The sequence below is a fragment of the Streptopelia decaocto genome (genome assembly GCF_964273445.1).
Source record: "Streptopelia decaocto genome assembly, chromosome: 4".
Classification (NCBI taxonomy): domain Eukaryota; kingdom Metazoa; phylum Chordata; class Aves; order Columbiformes; family Columbidae; genus Streptopelia; species Streptopelia decaocto.
In genome coordinates this window covers 53,998,325-54,022,720 of record NC_138658.1, presented here as the reverse complement: position 1 = coordinate 54,022,720, position 24,396 = coordinate 53,998,325, and the positions used below count along the sequence as shown (strand labels likewise).

The 24,396-nt window shown below is 40.9% G+C and overlaps 2 protein-coding genes across 2 annotated transcripts in view; one reads left to right on the top strand and one right to left on the bottom strand.

The window, feature by feature from the left end:
• RFC1 (replication factor C subunit 1) overlaps positions 1-368 on the bottom strand; it is a 39,449-nt gene extending 39,081 nt beyond the window's left edge. Inside the window, exon 1 of the mRNA XM_082050315.1 lies at positions 232-368. Coding sequence (XP_081906441.1) covers positions 232-234 — 3 coding nt within the window. The 5' untranslated portion in view covers positions 235-368. The remainder of the gene's footprint in view (positions 1-231) is intronic.
• Positions 369-5,546: 5,178 nt separating this feature from the next.
• Positions 5,547-23,826, top strand: KLB (klotho beta). The gene is given in 6 exon segments (XM_082051246.1): positions 5,547-5,757; positions 5,759-6,497; positions 14,636-15,143; positions 19,338-19,606; positions 21,088-22,231; positions 23,132-23,826. Coding segments are annotated over 6 exon segments (3,123 nt in total). The 5' UTR covers positions 5,547-5,656; the 3' UTR covers positions 23,494-23,826.
• Positions 23,827-24,396: the final 570 nt, after the last annotated feature.

Here is a 24,396-nt window from a genome sequence, read left to right as displayed (position 1 = left end):
TCTGCTCCGCCACAGCGCGGGGCCTCCGCACCTGGGCCGCCCTCAGGGAAGAGGACCCCGGCTGGGCTCCAACGGCCGCGGGGCTGCAGTCACGCTCTGGGAAGGACACCCATCGGGCCCTGCCGCCGCCGGCGGGACGCGGCAACTGCGCAACGCTCCCTTCCCTCCTCCCCCACCCGGGGGAGAACCGCGGAGGAGGAGGCCGGCGGCCCTCCGGTGCGGCGCGCTCACCATGCTGCCCGCGGCGGTTTATCTCGCTAGCGGGACGGCTCCGGCTCCATGCCGCCCGTCCGCCCCCCGCCGCCTTCGCGCCAACTCCCGCAGCCCGGCGCGCGGCGTTGTCGTCACAGTCGCGACGGGCGGAGCGATGGGGGGAGCCGCGGCCGTTGGGCCCGCCCGGCCGTTAGAGGCAGCCTCGCGCTGCTGCCCGGCCGGCCTTGTGCGCTTTCTCCCCTCTCGTGCTTCCTGCGCGGGCGGCAGCGGCGGTTTAACCGCTTTTAACCGCTCCGCTGAGCCTTGGCAGGAGCCCAGGCAGCTGGGGTCCTGACCTGTGGGTAAAGCGTGTAGCCCCGCGCGTCAGAACGGTGCGCTCCTACCTGCTGCAGCTCCACGGGGTGCGGTGTGTCCTCAGCTCCTGGTAGAGGAGCAGAACTGACAGTGTGTTAACAAACAAGTGAACAGCGCATGGCCTCCGTGAGAGTGACCGTTTTTCAGTGCAAACAAAGCATCCCCAACACGTGGACAGCTAATACCGCCACAGGGCAGTCACTGTGAGTCAGGTCTGAATCAGCACAGCACATGCAGTCATTTCCCTGCCATAAACGTGTGTTGGCCCCTCCCTGGGTTCCTGGGTGCATGGGAAACATCAGACTTGGAGCGCTGAACAGAGTGTTCTGCATGTGCTATGGGGAGCTCACACACCACACCTGAGGGGTTCCCGGGACACTGCGGAGTTACACTGTCTTCACTCAATGGCCTTTTAATTTCTAATGAAATCTTGTATGTTTTCTTTCATTTTCCCTCTATTTGTTGAACACTGAGGGAATAAACTTGGGCAAGTCAAATAATAGCAGTTGCCCTCTCAATAATTACTTGTCTGATGTTTAGATTCTGCCAACCTACTGAATGTGTAATTATTGCTAGTCTTGGAGAGTACAAGCTCAATTTGCACTTGTTTCACAGTGCAATATCCAGTGCTACCATTTGTGTACCTTCTGTATTAACTTAATTTTCTTTCTCTCTTTTTTTTTTTTTTTTTTCCTTTTCCAAGAACAAGAGACTATCTACTTGGTGGCATGGTCAAACTCCAGCAAAGATAATTACACAGAGATGAAAGTCAGATCTTTCTGTCCAATCTGAGACAACATTAATGATACCAATTACCATTCCTATTCTTTACATTGGACTTTAAGTAATCATAATACCCTATTTGTATAGAAATTGCTACTGTTCTTTTATGAACACATACTCAACCGCACTAATGTTTTCAACATTAGCACAGCTTGTGAGTTTGGATTTCTGCATAAGAAACACAAGACAGAGCAAGCATGTAAACACAGCCTGTGCTTTTCAGCCTGTTTTGCAAGTTGCAAATCTTGCAAAATAGGCACTCAACTATAATAGCTATGCAAACAAAACTGGTATCACTTTAGGAAAACATCTTCAGTGATATGTTTGTATTTATGTGTTTAATTCTCATTATGTAATTTTTAAAGCTGTGCATATTACTGATACGAGAACTAAAGAGCAGTTAAAATGGATGACATTGTAAGAGACAGACAAACTGTTTAAATAATACTAAAAGAATTATTGCAGGTGGTTATCTGTATTTGTAGTTGATAAAGCTACCTCGAATAACATCCAGCAGAGCAGTATCTGCTTGTGGGCCTTTGACATGTTCATGTTTCTTGGAAGGCAGGAGTTTAACCCTTTGTGAAAACTAGATCAGGCTGAATACTTGGAAAGACCATAATTCACTTCTGGGCACGGTGGGGAGACTGTCCTCTGTTTCTGCACTCTATGAAACCACTGGAAGTGAGAAAGACCATGCTCTGCCAAAGGAAACAAAACTGAATACTCATTGTATTGTGATGCACTTGCAAGATACAATTATTTGAGTCCATAATGGATCATAGGTCATGTTTTAAAGGCATATTACTCAGCTAAAAGTACAGCTTTTTAAAAAGTAGCTGAAGTACACTCAGTGTCATCATTCTGTTTACAACTAAGACAAATAATTTTAAAAAATAGACTGTTTTTCTCCATTTCTGAAAATCACAGACTACTTGGCTTTGTATGTTATTATTTTCCAAAATACATGGGAAAAAAAAAAATAGATACACTTGAGTTTTTCCCCAGTCCTAGTGCTGTTATTACTAGTGAAGGCTTTATCTTGCTTATTGAGAGAGGAGGATGTTTATGAGAAAAATAATTTTCTTATATTGAGAAATAAAAAAACAGATTAGTCTGGTTTTGTTAATATTGTCTTGTTTATTTTATTTTCAAATTTGTTATATATTGATATGTTGATGTAGGTTTGGAATTGAAATCAACTTTTATGGCAGCTTTTGCAGCAATGTTTTATTTACAGCTCTACACAATTTATGTTTTGAATTATTTGAAACTTAATTGAAGTATAAAGTAGATACCTGTAACTTAATACTGAGATACTTTTGAAGTCCACAAGGCCGTGTTTCTCATGAGTTTTACGGGACAATACTCTTCAATTGTTTATGAAGTCTTAATAATGGAACAGAGATGTTCTGAGCTTCATATGTGTCCAAAGGAGCTCTGAGGTTAGGAATTGCCCTAAAGAAATACAGTATGGTAATGCTGTAGGAAAACACAACCAAATGATTAGGAAAATGATTAGGAAATTGTTAGGAAAACACAACAAAAATACATTTTCTGAAATTAAAATTTCAGGTTAAATTCTATATTTTTTTCATAGCATTAATAGGCATTAAAATACCCATGGTAGGCTCTATTTTAGAGGAATCCTGTAGGGAATATTTTGCTTACTAGAGTTTCTAGTATACAAAATCAAATTTCTCTCACATTGTAGAAACAGGAATTAGCATTTTGTTGCAGACCAAAAATTCCAAAAATTCTTTGTAAATCTGTGGTCTAGTTTCTGTTTACATTAGGCTTTCTATAGTATCCATCACAATTATATGTCTTTAGAAAAGACTCGATCCCATCGCAAACATTTTTTGCTGTATAAGGTAAAGGTATAAGATGAAGGTATGTGATTTGCCTCACACTGTTGAAGGCAATTACATAAGTTGTGCTTTTTTGAGCACCCAGTACTAGTGGAGTTGAGCAGCTGATGTCAAAGTAAACAATACACTTTTTCAAAGTGAACTTTGTCTTTAGGTCCTTCTCTTCATTTGCATATCTGGGCAGAATGAATGTGTGTTAACTCAGATCCTCAGCCTAACATTGCAGACATTCTAAACTCCTTTCATCTAATAATGTGTTCAGCATTTCTGCAGATCAAACCCCAGATTTTCAAGCCAAGTGCCTAAAACAAAGAGAATACACAATTAATGGTCAAGTGAAAAGTTGGTTTGGTAATTTGGATCATTTGCCTCGGCAGAGGCACAGATAGAAAAGGAAATTTGACAGCTGAGAATTGAACTGCATAATCATTAGACTTCCCAGCTACTGTAACAGTAACAGCAAGCGGCGCAGAGCCCACAGCCTCTCGCAGCCTTGATTCCTCCTGAAGCCAGACTCACCAAGTGCAGGGCCAGAGGCAGGAGTCCCGCGGTGCGGCATCGCACTGACGTCCGGTACAGCAGTGGGGTTGGAGTCTGTACCAGCTCTGCTGCTTGAGCTAGTGGAATAATTCATTCCTTCCTCTTCCCCTCCCTTTCCCCTCACTTCTCAACAGCCCCTGATCACATCTCACTAGCCTGTGCTAATTGTTGACCAAATTAACAGTCGCAGCGTTTCCCCAGCTCTCCTTAGCTAATCAAAACTCCCTTCCAAATTCAAGTCACTATCAGTGTATCTGGGTTTTGTTTCATAAAGTACAAAATATACAATCAAAGCTTTTAAATTATAAAATAGAAGGATTATGTTCATGCAATAACTGTCCCAATTACCATTTCAAAATGCTATTCTGTAGAATAAGAAAGGAACATCAGCATATGCTGCAGACCAGCTTGGTATCTACGCCTCTCTTTTCAAACTGCCGTTGGTAGGATGTTTACCGAGAAGTACGGATCAGTCACCCCAGGTGTTTGCGAGCGTGCTGGGTTTGTTATGTTGGGCAGACTTTAGATGCATGGCCGCCCCCCAGCAGAGATCTGCAGTGCAGAAGACATCAGTGGGAATGTTCTTCTTCATCTATGGTGACACTATTTCTTGTAAAGGTGCTGCAGGGAAGAGCTGCAAAAATGAATGGGGTAGGTGTTTTGTTGTTTATCATAAAAACAAGTCTGTAATATGTCTTCCATCATCCATTGTTTCAGTTAGCTTCATTGTCACATGGAGGTATGTCTGAACAGCATTGTGCAATGCTGGGGAAAACACTGGGGCAGCCTGCAGGCACATTCTCAGAGGCAGCAGGAGCAGTAGAGCAGCAGCAGCCCAGCCGTCCATCTGCACTTTCGCATCCTACACAGCAGCAGGGCTAATTCATCCAAGCAGGGTGCTACATGTAGGTGGTTCCCATGTTCAGATTTCAGTGAGTTATCTTTCTTGCATGTGAAGTTGCTTCACGTTGCTGTCATGTTCTGTGAATCTCTTCAGCAACTGTGATCTAAGTGTGGATACACTTTACATTACTGTACCTCAAGAAATGCAAAAGCGGCAGACATCAGTCGTACTGTGTTTGGTAAATTTACTGTATCTCAATTCTTGTAGCTTTTCTGTAATTTGAAATATGTTAAAAGATGAAATTATATTGTATAATTGCTCTGTAAGTTACTTGCTGTACTGATGTCCCAACTATGTGTACCAAGGTTGTTAAATTAATTAGTGCTGAAACAGTATCTTTCAGCACTAATTATCTTTACTAATTGTGTTTGTTTGAAGAAATCCAGGGGAATTGCTTAATGACTGGGACCGACCCCTGTTAATTTTGTACTGGTGCTGTACAGCAGATTTTTATGTAGGATAGAAAAACAGTTTCATGTATTTGAAATATTGACTCGCTTTGTGTTTTATGTAATCAGTGGGATATGCACATATCTCTTCTCCATGACAAAATTTCCCAGGGGTCTAGTGAGAATTTTTCAGCAGAAGCAGGATGTTTGGGGAGGGCAGGACTGAGGAATGACATACTGCCCTTCCAGCCATCCAATTATACAGAAGGAGAAATCACCTTTTAATCAGAGACTATGTAATCTGAGTTATATTTCTGCCATGTTTCCACGAAATACAGCTGCATGAGGAATAAAGGATGTGGTAGTTTCTTAGCACCCTCTGCCACCTATATTCTCCCACCCAAATGACTGAGCTTTAAATAATGATAGATTGGTTACACCAGCTAGGTGTCTCAGTGGTCATACAGAGGCCACCTCCCTAAAAATTACGTCACTCTCTGACCCGTTCTAGGGCTCTCGGTTCAGGCTAATCATTGACAGGGCTTTTACAATCAGAAGGTTTTAGTGAAGGTTTGATAAGACACTCAAGCAGTTCGTGGCAAATGAAGACAGTCTGCACAGCGGGGACTCCAGTGAATGAATGGATTTTTTTCAGCATCAGTCGAAGAAATCTGGCTTTTAACACTGACACTATAAACCGTCATAATGTGTGGCCAACGACTGGAGAGATCTTTGGCTTTTTGGACATTAGTTTTCATAAGGATAGTTACTGGGCTTGCCGGAGAGGGACGATCTGTGTGGAAAAAGGATCCCCACTTCAGCCTTGTGAGTGAAACACAGATGTTTCTGTATGACACATTCCCCAAAGAGTTTCTCTGGGGCGTAGGGACGGGGGCTTTCCAGGTGGAAGGCGGCTGGAAGAAGGACGGGAAAGGCTTCTCTGTCTGGGACCGCTTCATCCACTCAGAGCTCAGGGATGCTGACAGCACAGATGCCTCCAGTGACAGTTACACTTTGTTGGACAAAGATATGGCAGCTCTGGATTTTTTGGGAGTTACTTTTTACCAGTTTTCAATTTCATGGTCAAGGCTTTTTCCCACTGGAGTGGTAGCAGCTCCTAATGAAAAAGGACTCCAGTATTACAACACCCTTATTGACTCTCTACTCTACAGAAATATCGACCCCATGGTTACTCTGTACCACTGGGACCTGCCCTTGATGCTGCAAGAAGAATATGGGGGATGGAAAAACGAATCAGTGATTGATATCTTCAATGACTATGCCACCTTTTGCTTTCAGACCTTTGGGGATCGTGTTAAGTATTGGATTACAATCCACAATCCGTATTTAGTTGCTTGGCATGGGTATGGCACAGGTATTCATGCTCCTGGAGAGAGAGGGAAAATAACAACAGTCTACTCTGTAGGACACAATTTGATCAAGGTACAGTATGGTAAGATTTTGGAAACCAATCTTGCACTGTCATGGGAAATGATGGGAGGAATCAATCATATAGTCAATGTTTTAAGAGAAAATCAAGGAATGTTAAAACACCTATAAATAACCCTTACCTTAGGCAGTCCTTTTTTAAATTCTCATGTTGATTTTATTGCTGTTGTCACAACAGCGGACTCAGTAATTATTTGTTTTAAAGTGCTTGTTTATTGCTTTATTTAAATTAGATGTTGCCTACAAAATCTGGCTATTGAAGAGCATGATTCTCCTTTATTCTTTTCACTTAATTAAATACACTGACATGACCATTGATTTGGCTACGCTGAAATGACTATTCTACTAGTTTAAAATTAAATGTATTTTCATTTGCATATTGGATCAATTCTACTAGCAAAAGAGTATGTATGTCTAAATATGATTAGTTCAAACTTAGTAAGATCAGATTGCAAAAGGTTTATTGCTGAACTAGCAAGGTTAGTAGTGCTGGGGTTTGGGAGAAAACTAATGGCCCCTTCTGTATAGAGTTTCAAAATTACATCATTTCCATGATGTTTTCAGCATTTTAATTTTTATGTCAGTCTTATTTATCAGCTGTCTTCTACAGAATTACACATCCAAAATCTTGATCCCATGATCAACAGCTTCAAAAGCTGCAGTACTGGGTCCTCAGCTCCTGGTATTCTTTCTTTGGGAAGGACAAAAAGAGAAGTCTGAAGTGGGTCATACTTTTTAAGGAGAAAATGCAGACATTGATCTTTATATTCTCAACAGCATTACAGAGTTTACACAATCTCCTCTGATAGATTATTAATTTAGTTCTACAGAGCAGCTAGTTCCTATACATAGGAGCTTATATTCTTATTTTCTCTTGCTATAATTTAAAACAATTACCAATAACAGCAGTTTAAGATTAGAATTAACAACATCAATACAGGAACTTTTTAACCTGTGGTGCTCAAAGCAGTTTACAGAGCAAGTCACTATTCTGTCTCTGATAGAGCAACTAGTATAATTCCCTCTGCTTGAACTATTAGTAGCTGTCACAAAGAGAATTTTTCTACTACCTACCAAATCTGAATATATTTTTCCTACAGAAAGAAGTATGCATGTAGGAAAATAATTGCCAGAGTAGTTAAAAAATATTCTGCAACTGACCATTTTCATTTCTTCTGTTTGCTTCTGGTCTTGAACCTACAGAACCTCCTTTTTCAGAAAATTCACACTGCAGTCAATACAAGTTTCACACAGAAAAGTCATCGAGCATCCTGAGTCACTGATTTCAGACTTAGCACAACAATGATTGAACTACAGAGATTTGTGAAACATCTCAAAAAGAACTGATGCTCAATCATTCTTTTTCAAGTGCTATATAAAGTATATTTGATATAATACATGTAAAAGATACAACATAAGTTTGCAGCGTTCCTTGCCTGCATTTCCGAGTGGTGCAGTCAAACCTGGGTACCAACTAGGCAGTCTCTGCATGTTCCCACTCTGTAGAATCTGTGTCAGGAGCACAGTGAGTGGTGCCTCTGCTGAAGAGTTCCAGGAAACCAAGCACAGCTGGGTCTGATATACAAATTACTGACCTCAGTTCCTTGGTCAATATTATTTATATCTCAGACTTGATCTAATATTTCATACTAGCTTGAAAGTCTGTGAATCTGACTATAACATCAGTCATTTAAATGAAAGAGTTAATGAGACTTTCCACAACACACAACCCATTAATTAGTTTTTAATTATTTGGGGGAAGAAATTATTTTCATGTTGTATCTTTCTTACAGTCTATGAGCATTACCTAATGTATTAGCAGTTCTCCCCTGTGGCACTGTAAAATTTCTGAAGATTTTAGGTTTTTATGAAGAATCTCAAATTTGTAGTAACAGGAGTTTGATGTTTGGGGTTGGAGGTAGAGTGGAAGCTCTTGAGTAACCAGTTGACATGAGCCAACTCTTCTTTAATATGTATTTTTTTCTTAATAAAATGTAATTAAAGCCAGTCATTCCACAGAAGTCATTGGTGGTATTATATTTTTCAAGCCAGCTAGCCAGAATCTTTCTCATTTTTTTTTTGTGGTTATCTAAATGTTTGGTTTGTTTAGTATTGTTGACAACACAGTATTTATTTAATGTATTGATGCATAATTTGGATTCATGTGTTGTGAAATGTCTCTTCTTTGAGAGGCAGGGAATGTTATAAGGATCTCTCTTTAAAGAGATTTCACATGGCTTTTTATTTCAGGACTGGTATACACAAATCTGTTTCTCAGACATTGTATTACAGCTACCTCCTAATTTACCACTGCAAACCAAAAATGTCCTCCCAAAAATAAAAGACCAGCATGTCAGGTTTTGGCCGTGTGAGGCAAAGACTGTTAACGCTGTTAAAAAGATTCCCATTTACCTCAGTGGCTTTAGGAAGAGACACATTCTTGTCCATGTCAAGGCTTCATTTTTGGACAAGTGATTGAAATACAATATTCTCCATGGCACCCCATGTGCATTGCCAGGTCCACCTGTGAACTATGCTGAGCAGGAAAAATGGGTCTGTAATGCTCCAGAGAAACTAATCTGGCCACCGCTCTGTTACATAGCAAATTGTTGAATAATCATTCTCAAGCCTTTTTGTAGTACCTTTGGATAAACTAAATGAGCCTCTCATGAGTCCTACTTTTAGTTTCATCTACCAGGGCACTGTTGCAGTTGTGACATTGTGAGAACTAATCACCATTTATATAAAGGAGTGCTTTTATGTGGTATATCAATCATAAACTGAAGTGAGGTTTCATAGAATCACGAAAGCAATATAACAAACCATAAACTTCTGCTTTTTTGGACTTTGGATTATTTTATTGTAAGAACAGTTTGGAAGTTGCTGGAGATTTTTGCATCTCTAAAAGAGGGCTGAAGAAATTTCTCTTGATTTTAAATTATGAATTTCAGTAGACTAAAGAAATCCAAAATCTTAAAACTCAAATAATTGGCCAGCATAAGGAAAAGGTCCATGCATTTCAGAACTGATAATGGTCTGCTTCTGTGAACAAAATCAGGTAGGTAATTAGGTAGATAATTATCTTATTAAGGCTTTTTAACAGAAGTCGAGTTGGTCTGTCTTCACCAAGCCCCAGAGCCCCATGGTGTTGGCTGGCAGAAGACACTGCAGATGCTGTATCACCTAATACATGTACTTTCCCTCTGTGTCTCACATCCTTTTAGAGGAATGCCCCAGATACATCTGCTTAAGAGACAGCCTTGCCTTTTACACATAAAGAAGGCGGGTGAATGCAGAAGCAAAGGCTGCTAAACAGGGAGCTTAGATCCACCTGCGGAAAATAATCCACAGAAGAACTCAACATTTCAATTTTAAAAACATATTTGCATGTTACTATGTATGATTTTCATACACAGAGTGTAATAATTGCTACTGATAATTTTAAAGGATCTGATACTTCCATGTGAAATGTGATACTTCCATGGAAATTAATAGGAAGTTTGACTCTTATAAATTGCTAAGAGGTTCACTTAGATAAATCTCTGTTCAGTTGTGTGCTCATTACCACTAACACAAGGAGCATGTGGAATCTTACACCAGATGGAGAACGGCCACCAAAAGTGTATCTCCTTTCTTAATTAAAGGTGACCGTACTTCACAAAAGCAACATCAGAAAACAATAAATGATAACATATAACTTGCCATATGATGCATCAACGAAGATACAAAAACTATGCGCTTGCTCCTGAGGCAGCTGCCACACTGAGGCAGAGAAGAAAAAAACTGCACACAAGAAAAAAATTAAATGGGTTTATTTGATTTAACAGTAAATAAATCTGACAAGAAGCAAGAAAATATAAAGCAGATGAATCACTGTGTCTGGAGCTAAATGAGCAATATACCTGATTTATTACCGATTTATCTGGATTTAGATTGAGGTTTGTAAAGATCACAAACTGCAGACCAAGCTGTCTGCTTTCCATCCGCTGTATCAGTGTCCTCTGGGCAGTGCTGCCTTTGCTACGTAACAAGCAGAAAGGGGATTTTGTTTTTCCTGTTAGAGATCATTCACACTCCTTTCCATCTGGTAGAAAAGCCCAAGAGAAAACTGACAGCATAAGATCTCCCTAAAAATTTTCTTCATGGACACATCATCATATCACAAACTGGGATAAGGCAATAAATTCCCTTTCGAACATTGCGTCTCCATACAGATCGGTCACAGACCAGGTTCATCTCTGTGCCCAGTCACATTGCTCCCAGCTCTTCGGTAGCTCTCCCTGTGCCAGGATCTCTTTGTGGACACTGCTGCCTTTGGGATCTTGGGATGAGCGTGTCCCAGAGAAGTCCCATAATTCATTCACCTTAAAAACTAATTTCTGCTGAATGAACAGGGGATAATTCTTATTTCTACATCCAACCAGCCACTTTCTTTCCTTCCTCCAAATGGGCCTGTTTCCATTAGGATCTAGAAAGATGAACCTGCACCAGTGCCCATATTTCTTACAGGAGGAGGGAAATCTGTCTCCATCAAGTACAGCTCTAGGATGGACAGCAGAATTGTCTGTGCTTGCAAGTGTCTTTGCTGGAAGATTTTTCCAAACTGTAGTAGCCATCAAAGATGACGTAAAACTCAGCACTGATTCAGACTTTCTTTGTATGATTTGTTATTTTCGGGTTAGCTTTCTCACTCTTCTTGGAAATCATCGAGAAAAAAACAATTTAAATGCAAGACAGCATACAAAAAAAATCGACAGCAAAATCTTGGTCCTTCAAACCACCCTCTTAGAAATTTAGTTGCCTACATATCAAGAGCCCTTTTTTCCTTCACAAGGATGGAGCTTCAGAGTCAGTTTGCAAAATAAGAGCTTTAGCTGTACTGACTGTGTGGCATTTTTACCACAGATCGAAAGGGCCTTGAACTGACATACACTCTCCGAATAAGCCACACACACTCGCCCTTCTTCTAAAGTGATGGTTAACACCATAATCATCAGACTCTGTATTCTAGCTCTTCATGGTTTAAAAAACAAAAAATTAAACATAAAACCAGAACCATTTTATTAGCATTTTTTCATTCTGTTTTCCTAAATGTTCTTGATCTCCAGCACATTAAAAAAATTCTATATGCCCCCAACATTGTTTTGTGTGTTCATTGCTGAGACATTCAGGAAAATTGCTTGACTTTAACATATCTTAAGAATTTGAAAGTATTGGTCTTTCAGTAGTAAGCTCTTTGCATACATACATGATAAATTACAAGATCAGAGTTTGAAGGACTTTGAGACTATTTCCAGAAGAGAGGAGAACAATACCATTGTCTTGATTTTATTAAATTGACTTATCCTATCTAGCCTGTTTACAGGGTTAATCTTGACTGACTTAGCACTCTTGGTGACTTTCAAGTCTATGGAATAGTTTCTATATTAATACCAGGAAAATATACTGAAATTGATGTGTCATATATATCTAGAATAAATATACAATATTGATCCTGCTTTCACTGTGTACTTAGCCTTGACATTTGTCCTTGATCTAACATGGAAAGTGAAAGATTAGGGATTAAACTCTAACTGAAAAAAAGACAGCCAATTTGATGTATGACAGAGCTTTTAAATTTATGTTTGTTCCATCTGTGGTCTTACAAACAAATTATATTAATCAGTTAATTCCAATCAATGATAATTTGAACTTAGCAAACACCTTCCGTGTGAGGATGTTAAGCTGCTTTACAGGTAATTAACAACTCAAAACAAATGCTATTTTCTCTATTCTGTCTCTAAAAACCCTTTCTATAGACAGGGCGACAATTTTTTTAAATGGAGTTAACCCCCAGAATTAAGATACATCAGTGACACACATAACTTTGTGAATGGAGATCCTGTTTTGAATCACATTAAATGTACTTATTTGTACTTGAGGTCTACTCCTGTAGAATTGTACCTGTGGCTGTATTCTCTATTGTAGACAATATTTTTAATAGTAACTTTACTTTCTTCTAATCAACCTCCTGAACATGCATATGAATACAGCGAGTTGTCCCTGACATTTGCATGTCAATATTGCATTCTAATTAGTTGGTTTTTGGCAAAGCCGTCTTTCTCCGCTTCACCTAGAAATGTGTGATTGCTAAGATTCACCTGGTGTCATGCTCCTTGGCCCTGTGTGCAATACAGGTGACTTCAGCAGGGTTTTTCTTGTTAAGCCAATGCAACCACGTACCTCTGATTAAATAGTGGTGTTAGCAGCTTATGTCTGGGGAAAAAAAAATATATATACTAACAAGGTGAGAAATCACTAGAGGCAGAGAACAAAGCAAGCCTGGCGCAAACTGCCACCCTGGGCTGGAGGGACCTTCAGGAGAGGACAGTGAGGGTAAGAGAAGAGATGGCACTGGCCACTTACATTTTCTGATGAGACTAGTAAGAATACCACTTTATAATATTTTAACTGTATCTTGCAATTTGCCTCATGAGTACAGAACCTGCATTTCAAAGGTTAATGTTACTTTATCAGTATTTTCAAAGACAGACCTTGAACAAATGTTACGAGCATGACCTTAGAAACCATAAACAACTGATAGACAAAATTTCACAAACTGTAATTCTTCAGTACTCCCTAGCTTAACCAAATACCTACCTGGCATCAGTTCTTTTGGGTTTTTAAACTGCCAAGGCTGTGTGTTTCGAGATAAATTAACTGAAATTATTGTCAAAGGTAAGCAGTGCTGTTTGACTTGGTAATGATGTCAGTCTAACTCGGCACTCAAAGCATTTCACAATGCCTCCCAATGTTTTTTCTGGACGCAGTTGTTTTCTTTCCAGCTTAAGAGTATAGAGCTACCCGTCAGCAATAATGTAAACCCTGAGTTACTGGACAACCCATCAGCTGGGAGAGGTCAGCTCCCCTCTGCTCTGCCAGGTCCTCTGGCACGATCCACACTGTGATCCGGGGTCACCCTCCTCTGACACCCCACTCTTCCCTTTTCCTATGGCACTTTGACAATGCTACTGGCTCCTTAGACTCCCATGGATTCCTTTTTTTTGTGTAAATTTCGACTGGCGTATTCTCTTATTTAAGTAATTGACAATATTACATTTGAATGTAATTCTGGGGTGTGACAATGCTAAGCTTTCCAGAACATGATGATACAGATAAAAATTAAAATAAGATGTGATACATGGTGTGCTTTCCTTGCCACTAACACAAGTAGCAAATTTCCCTGTCTGTCCTAGGGAAGTCAATATTCAGCTGATTATGCATACTAAAACGTGGCATACCCAAGAGATCTTATGAGATTCTGCTGCCTTTTAAAACCAAAGTGGTGTTGCTCCCAAAATGAATAAGCTTCATTCTGTGCTATGTATGCACAGTTATTATAGCAACTTCAAAGAAGAAATGAACTAAAATCCTACATCAAAATTCTCACACAAAACGATGAAACTTGACATTTGAGTTCAAACTTCGCAGCTGGGTCTTTTCTCAATTTTTTACATGTAGGGACTGTGCAAATCTCAAAAGTAGAACACTATGATTAGGCAAACCAAACACAGGGAAGTGTATCCCGAGAAGAGTATGAGGTGGATATGTGTAAATCAGAGGAAATCCAGGTGATGCCCATAGCACAGAGCAGTCAATAGTACACAGCCAACACTTACAAAGGAAACCTAATCTGAGGTGCATCATTTATGTATCAGTTCTCACAGTGGTTTACAATTTTAACCACATCAGCAATCACTGCTTGACAAAGAAAGACCGGGATGGGACTGCCCAGATCAGAGGGTTCAAATCCCACGACCAACAGCTGTTCAGTCCCAAAGTGTCCATGTAGCAGCTGTTCACATCCCTGCTGGGACCTCCTGTGAAATTTAGACCTATAGTAGAAGGCAAAAAGCCACAGCCCTGATGTGTCATAGGAACAGCCCATGCGACGCTGAGTGTTACCATCATCTCAAGGTGCCTTGCAGTATTACAGTCATTGCCCATTACTATTACAGGGTAATTAGTGTATGTTAACTGTTTGTTAAAATTGCCATAGAAGTCTGCAGTGAATCAGATCCAGCTGCCTGCCTGTCTAGCTGCCTACACACACAGAGATTTACTGGTATTTAATGCTATTTTTCTCCCATCAGGCTCACGCAAAAGTTTGGCATAACTACAAAAACCACTTTCAGCCTTATCAGAAGGGGATGATATCCATAGTGCTGGGATCCCACTGGATCGAACCTAACAAATCAGAAGATGCGTTGGACATTTCTAAGTGTCAGCAGTCTATGGAGAGAGTACTTGGGTGGTTTGCTAAACCCATCCATGGGGACGGCGATTATCCAGAAGAACTGAAAAATGAATTATTGTTTTTGCCACGCTTTACTGAGGATGAGAAAAACTACATAAAGGGAACAGCTGACTTCTTTGCGTTTTCCTTTGGTCCTAATAACTTTAAACCTCCAAACACTCTACCAAAAATGGGACAAAATTTGTCACTCAATTTGAGGGAAGTACTGAACTGGATTAAACTGGAATACAACAATCCTCGAATCTTGATTGCAGAGAATGGCTGGTTCACTGACAGCCATGTGAAAACAGATGACACCACAGCCATCTACATGATGAAAAATTTCATTAATAAGGTTTTACAAGGTTTGTATATAAGTTACTTGTTGGATTTTCGGTGAGCTTTTTAAGATCATTTAACGCTGTAATGATTTAATCTTTTTTTTAAAAAGATATAATAGCAACTAAGTTAATTATTAATTGTTTATACTGCATGAGTACAAGTCATGGATCAGGATCTACTGGTGCTAGGTGTTGTACAAACACAGAAAAAACCAATAGTCCCTGTTCCAGGAAGCTAAAGTCCAACAGCTGCGTTGGATTTTAAAATCAAATAAGTGCAAAACTGAACCAGAAATTAATGAAAACGAATCTACTGGATATCAGTTATCACTGCTGGCAGCCCACCTGTAAAACCTTTGTGCAGGTACATACCTTGACAGCAGGAAAACGAGACCGTGACTCCAGACTGTCAGTGTTGTGCTGGGGTCCCACTCCAATACAAAATGCGTGATGGAAACCAGCAGGAGAAAGGCAGTCATTCTTCAGGATTATTTCATGCCAAACAGAGACAATATGTTTTAAAGACACACTTCTAATCTTGTTATTTTCCCTTCATAAAGCCAGCAGACGGAGGTGCTCTCTGAAGGCAAACGATTTTATTTTGTGTGGAACATAAACACTGTCAATACCTAAAGCCTCTGCAAAGCTATGATTTCTTTCCCCCTCAGGCAGTTTGTAGGTTGGGCGCAGGGACAGGGACAGGGACAGCTGCTGGTCGCAGGAGCCATCCTCCCAGCAGGCTGCCCCGCTCCCGCTGCCACACTGCAGCAATGTGGTGGCTCGTGTCCCTTCACAAAAGCCTTTCTTATCCTCAGAAAAGGGAAAACACAAGGAATTGTTTGCTCTGAGAACAAGTCAGGAAGTACTGTCTCACCAACAAATGGAATTAAGCTTCTAATGAAGATTATCTAGATATATTTAAAGTTGGTTCAAGCTGTAAAGTTCACATAGCACATCTATGCGATATGCCCTGCCTTTTCCAGATTTTGAGGAGGTTACAATCCAGTATTTGGTTTATGATACTTTAATACTGCCTTGACACAGCAGAAGAGTATAGATGCAGGACTGGATTTGGAGGTGTGGAGCAGGTACATTTCTAGACACATACGTAAGAAAATCCATAGCATGTTCTTTTTTGAATCCTCTACAGCAGACCAAGCTGTAATAACCATCCATGGATTCACACTTCTGAAAAACTTGGCCGATGTTCAGCCAATAACTACTTCTCAAGAATTGTCATTTATATTTTTATGTATGCAGATACTTCAACCTCTGCTTCAAAATACAGGATTATCTCTTAAGTAATGCATTTTTTTGTGAAACAAACTTTCATTTGCCTGATCAGGAATGATATTTGGAACATATTTTCATATTTTTACTTACAGAGAAGTGAGGTAAATTTGCTGTTTGCTGTGAAATCAGTTAGGTCATGTTAACCTCAAAATGTCATTTATGTAGGCCAAATGGTAATGGGATGGTGGCTGTTAAGACAACACGTAACAGGCTCTGAGGAGCTATACTGCCTATGTTCAAAGAGAGTGTTGTAAACTTTGTACTGTATGTCTGTATCTTACGGCACTGTGAGTCACAAAAATACGTGACGTATATAACATCACCATTGCAATGAACTGACCCTGATTAGAAGACAAAGACGCAGTTGAAACTACAGCCTCGCAGGGACACGCATACCCCTGTCTACTGAAACCATTGCTTCTGCAGAGAGGACTTCAAGGGTCCACCTATAGCAGATGCAGACATAGAAATGCTTTGAGATCTGCTTCCACGGATGTCACCTCTGGTGACACAGGAAGCTTTGTTAACTCCTGACCTCTTCTATCTTCAGCCCCTTGTTCCTGCCCTCTTCTTTCACTGTCACTGCAGACAATGCTACGAATGCACTCTCACACTGATCCACAGGAGCTCTGCCTGTCACCTGCCTACTAATTCTTCTTATCACAAAATAGACATAAAATAGTGCTTTTTCCCCCTACCTATTTAAAAAGACAAAAATTCTCATCTAGGCATGCACCATCTCAAGTACTGCAGCATCTTTTGCTCTGACAATTAAACTTAGCTCCCATGCATTCAGTGTGCTTCTAAAAATAATAATTGTCACTTATGCTGTCCCTATATGTCTACTTCCATTGATTCAGGCTTCCCCATCGCAGACATGAAGTATTCATCTTTACTTACAAGACCCTTCTGGCCTATCTCTTTATCCACTGTATCCTTCCCCACCTCCATGTTTTGCATTTGATCTTTTCAGACATTTTTGTGCTTTCTCCCATGGTTTCCCTAGTATTTAGAAGTTGCTTTTCTTGAATGTGCATGTCATTGCATTGCTTCATTGCATTCCTTCATTTTCAAGGCCAAGTATTCTAGGCTTGTCTATCAGTTTCTCACATAGTTACACTGCAGACTCTTGGACTTTCTGATTCCTTTATCCAGCAGCTAGTAAAATACCATACCAGACTATGACAGTACTGCCGGGTACCCTGTCACCCTGCTGCATGAATACAAGTCCTGTGCAAAACTGCCTCTTGCTGAAGTTGCAGCACAGTGTGACTAAGGCAAGGAAGTTCAGTGCAAATATAAAATTGTGCAAACTTGAATGTCCTGAGAAAATAAGGCAAACGAATGTTGGGTGATGATGGAGCTTTGCATCAGAATACTTTGTTTATCCCTTGGCTTACTCTCAGTGGACTACAGGTAATAATGGCTGGCTGGCTGGCTCTGTCAAAATCCTCAGTGGATTGCCCTTGATAGGTTAATGTGAGGAGTCATCCTGTGTTATTTCCTCGCTTAAAGCTGGCGACAGGCAGCTGACATGGCTGAGCATGGTGTTGGGACGCTTTCTTCCAGGCTGCCAGCTGGCACACGCTGTAAGTGGGTAACAAACATTGGTGTCCAGCGAGAAGCTGCTTTGAAAGTTCTGCTACCCTTCCTGGTGAATTGGGTTACACATCCAAGAAAGCAGTCGTTTTGGCATCTTTCTCATAATTATATGTAAAAGATCATATGTGTACTCCTTTACAAGGTGGAGCGACATTAAAATTATCTGAAGAAACATGCATGTCCTCCACCTGTTCTATGAATCAATCAAGCACTTCTGTCTCCGGCTTGATCAACCCAGCTTCTTCTAAAGTCAGTACATGTCCCATACTGACACATTTAATTTTTCAATTTAGAAGCTGAAGAGACACTACTAAATGTTAAGAGCTCGCAGAAATCTTTCAAGTGAAGGTACAGCAATAAAAGTTTTAGCTTCATGACAAAGTCACAAACTAGATCAGCTGTTGCTCCCATAATTTTTACTCACAATTCTCTGATTTTATTGGTATATGTTACTTGCAAATCATCAAACACAGCTTAAAATCTGGATGTGGCACCCAGCTCTCAAGCCCTTAGCACAGGAAGGACATGGACTTGTTGGAGCAGGTCCAGAGGAGGCCACAACCATGAGGAGAGGGATGGAACACACCTCCTGGGAGCCGAGGCTGAGAGAATTGGGGTTGTTCAGCCTGGAAAAGAGAAGGCTCTGGGGAGACCTTACTGTGCCCTTTCTGTATGTAAAAGGGGCCTGTAAGAAGAATGAGGACAGACTTTTTAACAGGGCCTGTTGCAATAGGACAAGGGGTAATGGTTTTAAACTAAAAAAGGAGAGATTAAGACAAGATATAGGGAAGAAATTTTTTACAATGAGGGTGGTGAAACACTGGCCCAGGTTGCCCAGAGAGGTGGTAGATGCCCCAGGAAACATTCCAGGCCAGGCTGGACAGAGCTTTGAGCAACTGATCTAGTTAGAGATGTCCCTGCTCAGTGCAGGGGGCTTGGACTAGATGACCTTTGAAGGTCCCTTCCAACCCAAACTATTCTGTGAGGCTCAGTCAGGGTAGGTAGGGGAAGCTGTGGAATGGCGGCCGGCCGGGCTGGTCCACTGTGGTGGTAGCAAGCCAAGGGGGCCAGAGAGAAGAGCGCAGAGAGGGAACAGTGGGCCTGAAGCAGGCCCACCATGCCGTTAGTAACAGGGAACATCAGGCCAAGGCACCTGTGCTGTCAGATGTTGCCTGATTGAAGCGAGCTGGAACGCATGACCAACATCACCCTGGCAAATGTCATTCAACAGCTAAGCAGCCTGAGTAAATTTGCATAAGACATCCCTTATATATGTTAGAGCCCTAAATATAAGACTCATATATATTTCTTTCTCATACACAGCTATTAAACACGACAACATAGATGTGTTTGGTTACACAGCCTGGTCGCTCCTTGATGGCTTTGAATGGCAACATGCTTACAACATCAGACGTGGATTATTTTATGTAGATTTCAAAAGTGATAAAAAGGAAAGGATTCCCAAGTCATCTGCACTTTATTACAAACAAATCATACAAGAAAACGGCTTCTTCCCAACGGAGTCTACTCTAAGCCTGCAAGCTCAGTTCTCCTGTGACTTCTCCTGGGGTATCACCGAGTCTGTTCTTAAGGTAAGGGTAGATTTTTGGGAAGACTGCTGGATGCAGAGCAATCAACAATTTTGTGAATAAATGACTGTGTAAAGCATCTTTTTTTGGGGAATCTCAATGCACACTGCAAACCGAAGTTAAGCCTAGTCATAACTGCATAGGTTCAATTTTATCTACTTAACAGGTTTTCAGGTGAGCTAGTCACAGCGCTGGCGTGCTCTGGCAGCTGCAGACCCTGCTGCACGAGCCCATCCAAGGCGGGCCCTCCCTCGCCTTCCCTCTGCTCGTGTCTCCACATGGCAGATCAGATCTGAAGATTTCAGACCAAGAAACTGACCCCAATTGATTGTTCCTGGGTTATTTTTCAACCAGGGGTTTCCCAATCCAGTTCACAGTGTGGCCATAGGGATGCCTACAACACCACGACAGAGACAGTGGCACAGGGCAGGGACAAAGTGGTTATGCTGGTGGCAGCACAGGTACCTGCAGGCTCCAGGCCTTGTCTAAAGCTCCTGGACAAGGCCGAAGCAGATTCCTGGGCTGAGCCTGGTGCCACCTGCACAAGTGGGTAACAAGCCATTCTTCAAAAAGACTTATACCACAGGCAAAAATATGTAGTACCAGCACATGGCTTTTACCATCTGAGCTCCCATTTGGAAATAGATCATACCACCATTTTTCCAAAATGGTTCCTACAGTATGTTTCTACTCTAAATGTGGTAGATAAGCTAACCGTGTGCATGGCCAGTGTTGGGATACTCTTCCATGACAAATACAGAAAGGTAGTCCAGTGACCAACATTAGCCTAAAAAAATAACAACAAAACTCCATAACTTAACCTATTCACTGACAACTATAAGGAAAAAAAAAAGCTTCTATATACTTTGTTAATAATTTTGTGGAAATACACAGCGCTTCACTATATTGTATTATAAATCCTACAAAAAGTGCTACAGAGGATGCATCCTCTACTAACTTTACTACCTGGTAGAAAATAGTGAATATGTAACTAATAATAAACACTAGTAGCCATTTTTGTCAGATGTTTGCACAGGCAGAAGGACTACTGCTAAGACCAGGGAACACTATGCCACAGTTTCACAAGGCTGATCTCAGCAGCAGTACCAAAATAATCTGTGCCTGCCTCATGTACCTTGTCCTTACTAGCCCGTGCTCCTGCCAGCTGCCTGAGAGCTGCTGTTTGCATGACCACAGAGTGAACTCGACCAGGGAGATGTATCTGCGTGAAAATGTATGTCGTGGAGGCTGGTGGCAGGGCAATTTTTATGTTTTCCGTAGATGAAGGAACAGAATTGGTAAGATGACCATTAGCACAGGCAAAGTCCATATAAATGAGTTGGTTATCCTCTTCCCCTTGAAGCATCTGAGCAGGACCTCCTGACACCCAGCACTAATCCTACAGCCAGAGGCAGAAGTGCGGACTACAAGCAGGCATTCATGCAATTAAACCCTACTGTACCATATTGTTTCTGTTTTCACAGGCAGAATCTATGGCTTCCTCACCGCAGTTCTGTGATTCCAGCCTGTACCTCTGGAACATCACAGGAGACGGGCTCCTGCACAAAGTTAAAGGGGTGAAGCTAAAAACCCGACCACCACAGTGCACAGATTTTGTCAGTATTAAAAAGCAACTTGACCTCCTGGAAAAAATGAAAGTCACGCATTACAGATTTGCACTTGACTGGTCACTAATTTTACCCAATGGAGATTTGTCAGTGGTAAACAGGCAAGTTCTTCGGTATTACAGATGCGTGATTAGCGAAGTACTGAAACTCAGTGTTCAGTCCATGGTCACCTTATATTATCCAACTCACGCATACCTGGGCCTGCCAGGTCCTTTGCTGCAGACAGGAGGGTGGCTGAACCGGTCTACTGCCTACGCTTTTCAAGACTATGCAGCTCTCTGTTTTCGGGAACTTGGCGATTTGGTTAAACTTTGGATTACAATAAATGAGCCTAACCGGCTAAGTGATGTCTATAACAGGAGCAGCAATGATACATATCGGGCAGCACACAATTTGTTAATAGCACATGCCATGGCCTGGAAAACATACGATGAGCAGTACCGGTCCTTTCAGCATGGCAAAGTGTCCCTGTCCCTGCATTCGGACTGGGCTGAGCCTGCCAACCCCTACTTTGAATCTCATTTGAAAGCTGCCAACAGGTTTCTTCAGTTTGAAATAGGCTGGTTTGCCGATCCCATATTTAAGACTGGGGACTACCCAGCTGCTATGAGGGAATACATCAGCTTGAAAAACAGAAAAGGCCTCTCATACTCTTCATTGCCATCTTTCACAAGCGAGGAAAAGCAGCTCATTAAAGGTGCAGCTGACTTTTATGCGCTGAATCATTTCACCACCAGGTTTGTGATTCACGAACCTCAGAACGGGAGCCAGTATGAATCTGATCGTGATATCCAGTTTCTGCAGGATATCACCTGCCTGAGCTCCCCTTCCCGTTTGGCAGTGGTGCCTTGGGGAGTGCGCAAAGTTCTCAGGTGGATTAAAAAAACCTACGGTGACATTGATATTTACATCACAGCAAATGGAATAGATGACCAGTCCTTAGACAACGATGAACTTCGGAATTATTACCTAGGAAAATATGTACAAGAGGTTTTAAAAGGTGAGTACATGACAGATTCAAGTTCCCCCAAGCCATTTCCATGTCACAGACCCAGGCATTCCTTCAGCAAGCATGGCTTCAGATTACTTTTACACACCAACGAGAAACAGAGGATTCCCCTTCCACTACTTAGCTCTTTCTCCATTACTAGAGCATTTGCTGGTTTATTTTCTGTGCTAATTTCACATTGCAAACAAAAGAGCAATAATTTAGTAAAGGAAAAGGTTGTTTAAAGGGCAGTCATCATAGTAGTCCCATTTTAATTTTTAGATAGCATGATACTTTCTAGTACTCACAAGAAGATTCCACACATACCCTCTCCCCCATTTACAAGGTTCTTGATCAATCTGGGTCACACACCTGACTATGCTACTTACACATGGATTGGAGAGATGTTTACTCACCAAGGACTGCTCTGTATGATTTCATTGAAGTATTTTCACCCAACGCTTGGTATATATACATACAGTATCACATACAGCCACACGTGCCGCAGGGCTGAGCAGCTGGTTTTGGAAGAGGGCAAGAATTTTCGGAAATCTCCTCTCATGGCACAGACAAGCAGCTGCTCCCCTGGAGTCCCTGCAGCTGGAAGAGCAGCGTCTGGCTTTTCCCAGAAAAGCAAGTTCCCAGCTCTAACCCTGCTCAAATCCAGATTTCACAGAGTAGGTCCAGAAAATTCCCAAGTTCTAGCATTTGTTTAAAACAATGATGCACTCTTTCTACTTAAGACAGTGTGAGCTGATTATTGCTAGAAGCAGTAAGTAAATATTTTATGATGCAATTATGCTTTTTAAATTGATAAATTAATCATTAGAAATCTGAACTAATTACCAGAAGGTCTGCAGGTCATGCAAGGTTTTATTAACATTTCTTTTTTTTTTTCCTCTTCCTTCCCAGCATACTACATTGATAAAGTCAAGATTAAAGGCTACTATGCGTTTAAGCTGACTGAAGAAAAATTGAAGCCCAGATTTGGATTCTTCACTTCAGATTCAAAAGGAAAGCCTTCAATAAAATCTTACAATAACCTGATAAGCAACAATGGCTTTCCTGCTGACTACTCAGTTTGCAACCCCTCCAACCAAGAAAAGCAGTGTAGCTTCTGCTTGTTTATTTCTCAGAAGAAGCCATTAATATTCTTTGCCTGTTGCCTTTTCTCTACCCTTATCTTGCTTTTAACCATTACTGTTTTTCACAAAAGAAAAAGAAGAAAACGTTTCAAGGCAAAAAGCATCCAGCGCATCTGTCTTTCATTTTAAAAGGGCACAAGCCCACTTTCAGGGAAATTCATCGCTGTTTGCATTCTACAAAGGATGGTGCAGATCAAACAACTGTAGAAAAGCACCACGCAAGTCACTCCAGTCACACACCCCAAGCATTTTGTTGGAGAACGTAAAATAATTGTATGCACAGGAAGAAGAGCTGTGACATTTCTTGCTGGTGAAATTACTTCTATCCACCTTCAGTATGCAGAAAATGATAAATTCATCTATTTAAAAAAAAAAAAAAAAAAAAGATCAGTCTATGACTCTCCTGTGCCTTGGAATAACCTTTCAAACAGTTTGACTTGAAAAGATATCCTGATGTGCACTTTTCTATGAGCCTTTTTGGACCACAGTGTCTTGTGACGTATATTCCTGCCATGAATGTTGTTAAGCATGAAACTGCAGTTGTTTGGGTTTACAAATAAAACTGTTATTAAAACCCACAAACCTTCCATCAAGTTCAAAACCAAGAATAAAATGTGCTGGGCCAGCTTCTGAAGATGCCTCTAAAAGAACAAACCCAAGTTAACTCCATTATTGACCAACATAGTAGTATTTCTTACATATTGGATGAAGTAAAGATCAGATATTTATAGTTTAAGCAAATGTAACTGGTCTCCTGGACCCACAGGAGACAAGTCATAATTTACAATCACTATCTTTCATCTCCAAAATGGGGTAGCTGTAAAAACTTCTACTATCAGAAAACATGAAAACAAATAGTAACTATTAAACCTCTCAAGGAAGTGATTAATATAATTCTAAATCGCACTTTTTCACAGAAATATATATATTATCATCTTAGCTCTTGTCAAGGGCCATTGCAAGCCACAGGTGGGATAAATAATGAGAGGAGTTTATTGCTATTACTGCATTAAACAAAAACTACCAACCCAG